Source organism: Vidua macroura, chromosome 29, assembly GCF_024509145.1.
Source record: "Vidua macroura isolate BioBank_ID:100142 chromosome 29, ASM2450914v1, whole genome shotgun sequence".
NCBI classification, from domain to species: Eukaryota; Metazoa; Chordata; class Aves; order Passeriformes; family Viduidae; genus Vidua; species Vidua macroura.
The window spans coordinates 1,597,666-1,607,504 of NC_071599.1; the positions used below are offsets into that span (position 1 = coordinate 1,597,666).

Consider the following 9,839-nt stretch of genomic DNA (forward strand, 5'->3'; position numbering starts at 1 on the left):
CGTGCTCCGGGCGATGATTCTGCCCCGGAGCCCCGGGCTGACTCAGCCCCCGCTGTCCCCACAGAGGTCCAGGTCACCTGGGGGGGGGTGACCCCTCTCTTAGGGACCCCCGTGGGGTCGGGGTGACGAGGACACAGCCCCACCTTGGTGCTGCTCCATCCCTCCTCTCCCCTCCTGCTCCCGGGGATGATCCGTCCTTGTTCCCGTGGCTGGAGGGTGGCAGTGGTGACGGTGTCGATGTCCCCAGTGTGACACGGCTGGGATGGCTCTGGTGCCCTTCCGCCTTGTGGTGGCAGGAGCCGCGTGACGAGGTGACACTCGCTGCACAAAGCACCCTCCGACCCCACCTCCCCCGGCCAGGGACCCCCACACTGGGGACGGGGAGGCAGCCCCGGGTTGGGGACAGAGGTGGGCTCCTGTCCTCCGTTCCTGCTGTCACACCATGTCCCCGAGCTGCCGTGTCCGGCTGCTCCTGAAGGAAGTGGGCGCTCAACTCCGTCCGATTCGGCCATGGGGAGGACTTGGGGACAAGGTGGGTGTTCCCCAGGGCAGCAGAATGTCCCCAGGGTGGCATGCCGGGACAAGAGAATGTCCCCAGGGCAGCAGGACATCCCCAAGTTGGGATGCCAGGACAAGAGGGTGTCCTTGGGGCCAGGATCCTTGGGACAGGTGGGTGTCCCAGGGCAGAACGCTGGGACGGGAGAATGTCCCAGGGACAGGAGAACGTCCCAGGGACAGGAGGGTGTCCCCAGGGATAGGAGGATGTCCCCTGGCTCAGGGGACAGGAGAACGCCCCAGGGACAGGAGAACGTCCCAGGGACAGGAGAATGCCCCAGGGACAGGAGGATGTCCCAGGGACAAGAGGGTGTCCCAGGGACAGGAGAATGTCCCAGGGACAGGAGAACGTCCCAGGGACAGGAGGGTGTCCCCAGGGACAGGAGAACGTCCCAGGGACAGGAGGGTGTCCCCTGGCTCAGGGGACAGGAGAACACCCCAGGGACAGGAGAGTGTCCCCAGGGATAGGAGAATGCCCCAGGGACAGGAGAATGTCCCAGGACAGAACGCTGGGACAGGAGAACGCCCCAGGGACAGGAGGGTGTCCCAGGGACAGGAGGATGTCCCCTGGCTCAGGGGACAGGAGAACACCCCAGGGACAGGAGGGTGTCCCAGGGACAGGAGGGTGTCCCTGGCAGGACCCGCCACCAGCCCCGCGCCGGAGCTGACTCAGCTCGTCCCGCAGCATCACGTGAAGCCCGGGGCAGCCCCCGCGTCCCCCCTCCTTCCCATCCAGACCCGTTGCTTGCCAAAATTTTCCGGCTGCCTCCAAACTTCCTCAATCCAGCGGCATAAAAGCGCAGCGGCCGCGGCTCCCGCAGGCCCCGTCCCGGCGCTCCCACCGACGGCTCCGTGCTGGGTAAGCGGCGGGGAGGGGTCCCCCAGGGGGGCGCTGGGTGGCTTTTTCCCCAGGGAAATGGATCCCAGTGGGAATGGGAGGGAATCGGCTCCCATGTGGGACCCTCGGAGGCACAGAAAGGGAAACTGAGGCACTTTACGTCGAGCCGGCCTGGGGACCCCCGGCTTGGGGAAGTGCCCAGGTCCTGCTCTGCCACGGGGGGCTGGGGGGCGCGGGGTGAAGCCAGGGAGGGGCGGGATGGCTGGGACTTCCCCCCTCCTGCACCCTCTGCATCCCAAATCTCCCCCCTGGCTTCGGGCTGCCGGAGCGGTAACGGGAACCAGCTGCCCCGGCTCATGTGATGCCGGCGCCCGGCCAGCCCTGCCCGCGGGGGCTGTCCTGGCCCCAAATCGAGGGAGGAAGGGGTCCCGGCCCCAAATCCAGGGTGGCAAGGGCTCCCGGCCCCAAATCCAGGGAGGAAAGGGTCCCAGCCCCAAATCCAGGGTGGCAAGGGGTCCCAGCCCCAAATCCAGGGTGGCAAGGGGTCCTGGCCCCAAATCAGGGTGGCAAGGGGTCCCAGCCCCAAAACCAGGGTGGCAAGGGGTCCTGGCCCCAAATCCAGGGTAGCAAGGGGTCCCAGCCCCAAATCCAGGGTGGCAAGGGGTCCCAGCCCCAAATCAGGGTGGCAAGGGCTCCCAGCCCCAAATCCAGGGTGGCAAGGGCTCCCAGCCCCAAATCAGGGTGGCAAGGGGTCCCGGCCCCAAATCCAGGGTGTGCAGGAGGTCCTAGTCCCACAAGAGTGTGGGCACGGGGTCCTGCCCCCACCCGGGCCCCCTGGCTCAGTCTGTGGCCCTTCCCCAGTGTTCAGCTGGTCGCCAGGATGTGGTGGCCCATGCTGCTGGCCCTGCTGGTCCCTGCGGCGCTGGCCCAGTTGCACCCGGAGCGGGAGCTGGACGCGCAGTGGGAGCTGTGGAAAAAAACCCACCGCAAGCAGTACAATGGCCAGGTACGGGGGGGGCCGTGCTTGGGACCCCCAGTGACGTCCCCAGGGTGGGGTGCTGGGGCACAAGGACGTCCCGAGGGTGGGGGGCACAGGCAGGACCCCCCTGTCCCAGCACCATCTCTCCCCCCCGGTGCAGGCGGACGAGGTGACGCGGAGGCTGATTTGGGAGAAGAACCTCAAATACATCAACACCCACAACCTGGAGCATTCCCTGGGCGTGCACACCTTCGAGCTGGCCATGAACCACCTGGGTGACATGGTGGGTGTCCCTGGCAGGGGAGAGAGCGGGGCTGAGCACCTGTGGGTGCTCCCACCCACCCGCTCACTCACCGGGGGCTCCTTCCCCAGACCAGCGAGGAGGTGGTGAGGACAATGACCGGGCTGAAGGCGCCCCGTGGTCACCAACGCCACAACGAGACACTCTTTGTCCCCGACTGGACCGAGAGAGCCCCGGCTGCCATGGACTGGCGCAAGAAAGGCTACGTGACCCCTGTCAAGAACCAGGTGAGGCAGGTGTGTCAGGAGCAGGGCGTCCCCCTGGTGTCACCCTGGTGTCACCCGTTGTGTCCCCACAGGGCCAGTGTGGTTCGTGCTGGGCTTTCAGCTCGGTGGGTGCCCTGGAGGGGCAGCTGAAGAGGAAAACAGGGAAGCTGCTGTCCCTCAGCCCCCAAAACCTGGTGGACTGCGTGGCCAACAACGACGGCTGCGGGGGCGGCTACATGACCAACGCCTTCGAGTACGTCCGGCAGAACCGCGGCATCGACTCCGAGGACTCCTATCCCTACATTGGCCAGGTGTGAGGGGGGACAGCCCCAAATCCCCCTCCATCCCCCCCCATCCCCATCTCACCCCGACCTTCCCGGCCCCACGCAGGACGAGAGCTGCATGTACAGCCCCACCGGGAAGGCGGCCAAGTGCCGCGGCTACCGCGAGATCCCCGAAGGGAATGAGAAGGCTTTGAAGAGGGCGGTGGCCCGGATTGGTCCCATCTCCGTGGGCATCGACGCCAGCCTGCCCTCCTTCCAGTTCTACAGCCGGGGTGAGGGGCTGGGGGCAGATCGGGGGTCCCGGGGCTGCTCGGGGACCTGGGGCAGGCCCGGTGACACCGGCTGTGTCCCCAAGGCGTGTACTACGACGAGAGCTGCAACGCCGAGAACATCAACCACGCCGTGCTGGCCGTGGGCTACGGGGCACAGAAGGGCACCAAGCACTGGATCATCAAGAACAGGTACAGGGGTTGGGATGCCTTGGGAATTGCGGGTGGCCGGGGCTCTTCCAGAGGCTCAGGCTCTGCTTTTCCACCCTCCAGCTGGGGCGAGGAATGGGGCAACAAGGGCTACGTCCTCCTTGCCCGCAACATGAACAACGCCTGTGGTGTGGCCAACCTGGCCAGCTTCCCCAAGATGTGACGAGCCCGCCCAGCCCTTCCCTACCCACTGCCCTGCCCTCCAGCTTGGCCTCTTCCCTCCCAGTCCCAAAGACGACGGTGCTCCCAGGGGGAATTCTTTGTCTCCGTGAGAAATTTCCCCTGGGAAGGGGGGAGACACCCCTCTTCACCTGCAGGGAACGGGGATGAGTCCCCTCAACTCTGTTTGCCACCCTTTGCCATGCTGGGTTCTGCCTTCCCGTGGACGGTGCCCGGCCTGATCTGTGAAGGCCGATGCACGCAGACACGCTTCAGGAAACAGGTTCCACACCAGCCTCTGCCTCAGGAACACTGGGGTGGAGGTGGGATATTCCCAGTGGAGAAAGTAGATCCCTCTCCCTCCACCCTGTATCCCAGTGGAGGCTGCTGAGAATGATGTGACTTTATTTTTCAACTAAAATTGGGAATAAGGCTTGGGACTGGTTCGCTTTGTGCTGGGAAAGGGATGGGAAAAATTCTTCCTTTTCCCAAAGGGGCAAAGAGCCCCCTTGTGAGGCAGAATAGGGTGAGAAGAAGCTGCTGGGGAATTTTGGGACAGATGGATGGATGGAGTACCTGGGGAGGGGGTGGTTCTAGCAAGGACACAGGACGGACCCACAGGATGCCCCCAGCCCCATCAGAGTCCCCCAAACACTCCCCAGCGACTGCCAGCCATGGCTGGGGGGGCACCAGGGGGGATTTGGGGACCCTGAGGTCCCATGAGGGATTCGGGGACCTCCTGGGATTGTGGCCATGGGCGGGGGGGGGGACACAAGTGACAATGACACTCTGGGGCCACAAGAATTGCAGGGAAGAGGTGCACAGAGACCCCTGGGGGGGCACGAGGCCGCGTGTGAGCGTGGTGACCACAAGCACACCCCAAAACCAAATACAGGTATCACAGCAGGCCTGACACACCCCAACAGTGCAAACAACCCCAATATCCACCCACACCCCGGCACACCCCGGAATGGGGCCCCGTGGGGGACACTGAGGCCCGGGGCGGGGGGGGGAACCTGAGACAATGGAGACAGTGAGGCATAAGGAAGTCCCCCAGAGGGAAAAACACTCCGAGGTGACACCGCAGCGTCTTTATTGTTCCCTCGCGCTGGGAGGGGTTCACTCCTCGTGGCCGGGGGGCGGGGGCGCCAGGGCGGCCCCCAGGGTCACCTGGCTCAGGTAGGTGTCGTCGAAGCAGCGGCGCCGCTCGGGCTCGTCCCACGAGCAGCAGCCCTGGGGGTCCCTCCAGGCGTCCCGGGGGGTGGCACAGAGCGTGGCGATGCCCTGGGACAGCTGTGGGCAACGGGGACGGGGGTCAGGGCGGCCGTGGGGGTCCCCCGGCGCCCCTGACCCCCTCGGTCACTCACCTGCTCCCGGGCGCAGGTGCCGCGTTCCTCGGGGGGCAGCGGGCAGCACGCGGCCGTCACGGCCCCCAGCAGCTCCGGCACCGGCCGCCTGCGGACACGGACACGGACACGGGCACGGGGGTCACCTCCACGCGGGTTTATGGGCAGGGGGAGTGGGCTGCTGCGTCCCCACCCCGAAAGGGGTCCCCGAGCAATGGAGAGTCCCGGATGCCTGGGATGGGGATGAGGGGTCCCGCAAAGCCGGGTTCCCCCAACAGGAGGGACTGTGGGGTGCCCCCGGGGCTGTTCTGGGGTCACCCACCTGTGCGTGAAGAGCCGCGTGGGGCCGCAGAGGGAGCGCAGCAGGGCGGGGCCGGGCCGGGCCAGGCTCACGTTGTGCAGCTCCCGGTCGTATTCGGGGTGGGGGGCGGCGGCGGCGAAGCAGCGGCCCCGGGCCCGGGAACCCCCCCGCTGGCAGCACCGGTGCTGCCCCGTCTTCACCGCTGACTCTTCCCGGCAAAACCGATTCAGCCCCTTCAGCCACTGCGGAAGGAGGAACTGGGGGGGTCAGGGGGAAGCCCGGACATTGAGCTCCCCAAGCCCCCGAACCCCTGGGTAATCCCCGGGACATTTCCGTCCTCTCCCCGGATGCCGGAGCCCCTCCCTCACGTTCGTCACCTTCCCGGATACCTGGGAGCCTTCCCGGCCTCTGAGTGTCTGGGTCAGGCTCCGGGCACATGGGTCATTCCCGGGACACCTGGGGCCCCTCCCCGGATACCGGAGTGCCAATCCAAACACCTCGGTCCTTTCCCAAACACCTCGGTCCTTTCCCAAACACCTGGGTCCCTTTCCCAAACACCTCGGTCCTTTCCAAACACCTGGGTCTGTTTCCCAAACACCTGGGTCCTTTCCCAAACACCTGGGTCTGTTTCCCAAACACCTCGGTCCTTTCCCAAACACCTGGGTCCCTTTCCCAAACACCTGGGTCCTTTTCCCAAACACCTGGGTCTGTTTCCCAAACACCTCGGTCCCTTTCCCAAACACCTGGGTCCTTTTCCCAAACACCTGGGTCTGTTTCCCAAACACCTCGGTCCCTTTCCCAAACACCTCGGTCCTTTCCCAAACACCTCGGTCCTTTCCCAAACACCTCGGTCCCTTTCCCAAACACCTGGGTCCTTTTCCCGGACACCTGGGTCTGTTTCCCAAACACTTTGGTCCTTTTCCCAAACACCTGTGTCCCTTTCCCAAACACCTGGGTCCTTTTCCCAAACATTTGGATCCATTTCCCAAACACCTGGCTCCCTTTCCCAAACACCTGGCTCCCTTTCCCAAACACCTCAGTTCTTTCCCCAAACACCTGGGTCCTTTTCCCGGATACCTCCACCTCCCCACTCCTTTGACCCCTGAGACCCTCCCAAACTCCTGGGGTCCCCCGAGCGCTCCAGCACAGCCACCGTCCCTCCCAGCCTTGTCGCCCCCGCCCCGTGTCCCCGCTCACGGCGCTGTGGGCGCAGCTCAGGCTCTCGTTGCGGCAGCAGCGGCCGTACTCGCGCTCCAGCCGGACGCGCATCCGGACGCGGGGCCCGGAGCGGGCACCGGGGCCGGGGGGCCCAGGGCGCAGCGTCCGCAGCCCGCAGATGTTGCCCAGGTTGGTGGCCGTGGGCTCGCCGGGCGGAAAGGGGGGCTCGGTGACCAGGTCCCAGGCGACGTTGGGGTCCCAGGTGGGGACGGGCTCCCAGGTGGGGGCCGGGGTCTCCTGGGCGAAGCAGCGGCGCCGCGCGGCCCCGTGCCGGCGGCAGCAGTGGAACTGCCGCGTCTTCACGCCGAACTCATCCGTGCAGAACGCGTCCAGCACGTCCGTCCACTGCGGGGAAGCGGGAGCAGAGCCCCCTCGGTGTCACCCCGTGTCCCTCCCTCCGCAGCGTCCCCGTCCCCCCCTCCCGGCATTGTCTCCCCCGACGCGTTCTTACACCTGCCCCAGTGTTTTCGTGTCTTCCCCTCCAGCAGTGTCCCCGTGTCCCTCACAGTGTCCCCGCACCCCCCTTCCCGTGGTGTCCCCTCTCCGCGATGTCCCCTTTCCCCGCGATGTCCCCTCTCCCCTCAGTGTCCCCTCTCCCCGGGGTGTCCCCTTTCCCCTCAGTGTCCCCTCTCCGCGATGTCCCCTCTCCGCGATGTCCCCTCTCCCCTCGGTGTCCCCTCTCCCGCGGTGTCCCCTCTCCCCGGGGTGTCCCCTTTCCCCTCAGTGTCCCCTCTCCCCTCAGTGTCCCCTCTCCCCTCAGTGTCCCCTCTCCCCGCAGTGTCCCCTCTCCCCTCAGTGTCCCCTCTCCCGCGGTGTCCCCCCTCTCCCCCCTGTGTCCCCTCTCCCCTGTGTCCCCTGTCCCCTCAGTGTCCCCTGTCCCCTCAGTGTCCCCTGTCCCCTCAGTGTCCCCTCTCCCGCGGTGTCCCCTCTCCCCTCAGTGTCCCCTCTCCCCTCAGTGTCCCCTGTCCCCTCAGTGTCCCCTCTCCCGCGGTGTCCCCTCTCCCCTCAGTGTCCCCTCTCCCGCGGTGTCCCCTCTCCCCTCAGTGTCCCCTCTCCCCGCGGTGTCCCCTCTCCCCTCGCTGTCCCCTCTCCCCGCGGTGTCCCCTTTCCCCTCAGTGTCCCCTGTCCCCTCAGTGTCCCCTCTCCCGCGGTGTCCCCTCTCCCCGCGGTGTCCCCCCTCCCGCGGTGTCCCCTCTCCCCTCGCTGTCCCCTCTCCCCTCAGTGTCCCCTCTCCCCGCGGTGTCCCCTCTCCCCCCTGTCCCCCCTCTCCCCTGTGTCCCCCCTCCCGCGGTGTCCCCAGCTCACGGCGCGGCGGGCGCAGGGCAGCGGGCTGTGCTGCCGGCAGCAGTCGTTCATGCGGGGCCGCAGCGCGGCCAGCGCGGCCGCCTGCCGGCGCAGGTGGGCGAAGGCGGTCGAGGGGAGCAGCAGCGGCGGCGGCAGCGTGGGGGGGGTCCCGGCAGTGCCGGGTGACGGCGGCGGCCATGGGCCAGGCAGGGGGGAACCCGTCCAGGGCGCTGCCCCACACCGGGGGGCTGCGCGGGGGGGACATGGAGCCCCCCACCAGGATGCCGGGGGGCACCTCGAGGTCCTGCTCCTGCTGCAGCACTGGAGAAGGGCGCGGGTGGGCACAGGGCGGGGGGTGCCCTCCCTGCACTTGTCCCTGTGTGCCCCCCCCTCCCCATTTGGTCCCTGCGTCCGTCGTGGTCCCACTCCTGTGCCCAACCCTCACTGTCCCCGTGTCACCCCCACCCGTGTCCCCTCCGTCCGAGTCCCCCTCCTCCTGCACCACCACGTCCCCATGTCCCTCCACCCCCAACCCTGACCCCCCCCGTGTCCCCTCCATCCATATCCCGACCCATGAGCATCCCCCTGTCCCCAGCCCTGGGTGTCCCCGTTTGTCCCCCCAGCCCTGGGTGTCCCCCTTTGTCCCCCCCCAGCCCTGGGTGTCCCCCTTTGTCCCCCCATCCCTGGGTGTCCCCGTTTGTCCCCACCCATCCCTGGGTGTCCCCGTTTGTCCCCCCATCCCTGGGTGTCCCCCTTTGTCCCCCCCAGCCCTGGGTGTCCCCGTTTGTCCCCCCCCAGCCCTGGGTGTCCCCCTTTTCCCCCCCCATCCCTGGGTGTCCCCCTTTGTCCCCCCAGCCCTGGGTGTCCCCGTCTCTCCCCTCACCTTGTTTGATGCTGGGGGGCCGCAGCTCCAGGCTCTCCTGTACCACCTGCTGCAGCTGCCCCGAGGCCACCGCTGTCACCCATGGGGGACACAGGGGGTCAGCAGGGTCACCCCCTCCACCCCCCCACCCACGGAACAGCAAGCAGGGACCCCTCCAGACCAGGGGAGCCCCATAACGGGGAGGGGGCGCAGGTATTTGGGAAGGGGACCCAGATTTCAGGAGGGTCCCCGGGCGCTGGTGAAGGGGACACAGGCACCCAGGAGGGACGCAGGTGTTTGGGACAGGGAGCTCCAGGCACCTGGGAGGGACCCAGGTGTGTGGGCAGCGGCCCCGACATCCGGGGTGGGGAGCCCTGAGGTGCGGGTGCCGAGCCAGGTGTCCGCGGAGGTTGCCCCAAACACCTGGGCAGGAGCCCAGGTGGGACCCAGGAGTTCGGGAAGGGCATCCAGGTGTCCCGGGAAGGGACCGAGATTTTGGGAAGGGGCCCCAAACTCTCTGTGGGGGATCTCAGGTGTTTAGGAAAGAGATCCAGGTGTCCGGGGAAGCCACCCAGGAGTTCGGGAGGGGCCCTCAGGTGTTCGGGGGGGCCCGGGCGTGCGGGGGGGGCCCTGGGTGGGGGCCGCGGGGACTCACCGGCGGCGCTGAGGAGGAGGAAGAGGCCGAAGGCCGCCATGGCGTCGGGCGCTGTAGGGTCAGCGCCGGCTCCGCCGCCTTATGAAGGGCCGGGTCGGGCGTGGGGCCACATCCCGCGGGGCTGAGTCACGGCCTGACGTCGCGGCAGAGCCGGGAGGGGGACCCCGGGGGGACCGGGGGGCTGTGCAGGATCCTGCACCCCCCAAAACAGGACCAGGGGCGCAACCCCGACCCCAGCCAGGCTGGGGACCCGGCGACGGCCCTGTCCCCACCCTGGTGGTCCTGTCCCCACCCTGGTGGTCCTGTCCCCATTCTGGTAGCCCCGGATCGCCCTCTGGTGGCCCCAGCGCCCCCCCCCCCCCCCCCTCCCCC

The 9,839-nt window shown here is 67.6% G+C and overlaps 2 protein-coding genes across 2 annotated transcripts; one reads left to right on the forward strand and one right to left on the reverse strand.

Moving 5' to 3' along the window:
- The first annotated feature begins 1,199 nt into the window (after positions 1–1,199).
- LOC128820312 (cathepsin K-like) lies at positions 1,200–4,234 on the forward strand. Its single transcript, XM_054000979.1, has 8 exons — positions 1,200–1,414; positions 2,255–2,399; positions 2,533–2,655; positions 2,745–2,900; positions 2,972–3,190; positions 3,270–3,435; positions 3,519–3,624; positions 3,706–4,234. The coding sequence occupies exons 2-8, from the start codon at positions 2,274–2,276 to the stop codon at positions 3,803–3,805; spliced, it is 996 nt and encodes a 331-aa protein (XP_053856954.1). The 5' UTR covers positions 1,200–1,414; positions 2,255–2,273; the 3' UTR covers positions 3,806–4,234.
- A 608-nt stretch (positions 4,235–4,842) lies between these two features.
- On the reverse strand, positions 4,843–9,508 carry ECM1 (extracellular matrix protein 1). Its single transcript, XM_054000978.1, is given in 8 exon segments — positions 4,843–5,094; positions 5,169–5,256; positions 5,470–5,690; positions 6,646–7,011; positions 7,972–8,115; positions 8,117–8,271; positions 8,834–8,905; positions 9,468–9,508. Coding segments are annotated over 8 exon segments (1,260 nt in total). The 5' UTR covers position 9,508; the 3' UTR covers positions 4,843–4,920.
- Positions 9,509–9,839: the final 331 nt, after the last annotated feature.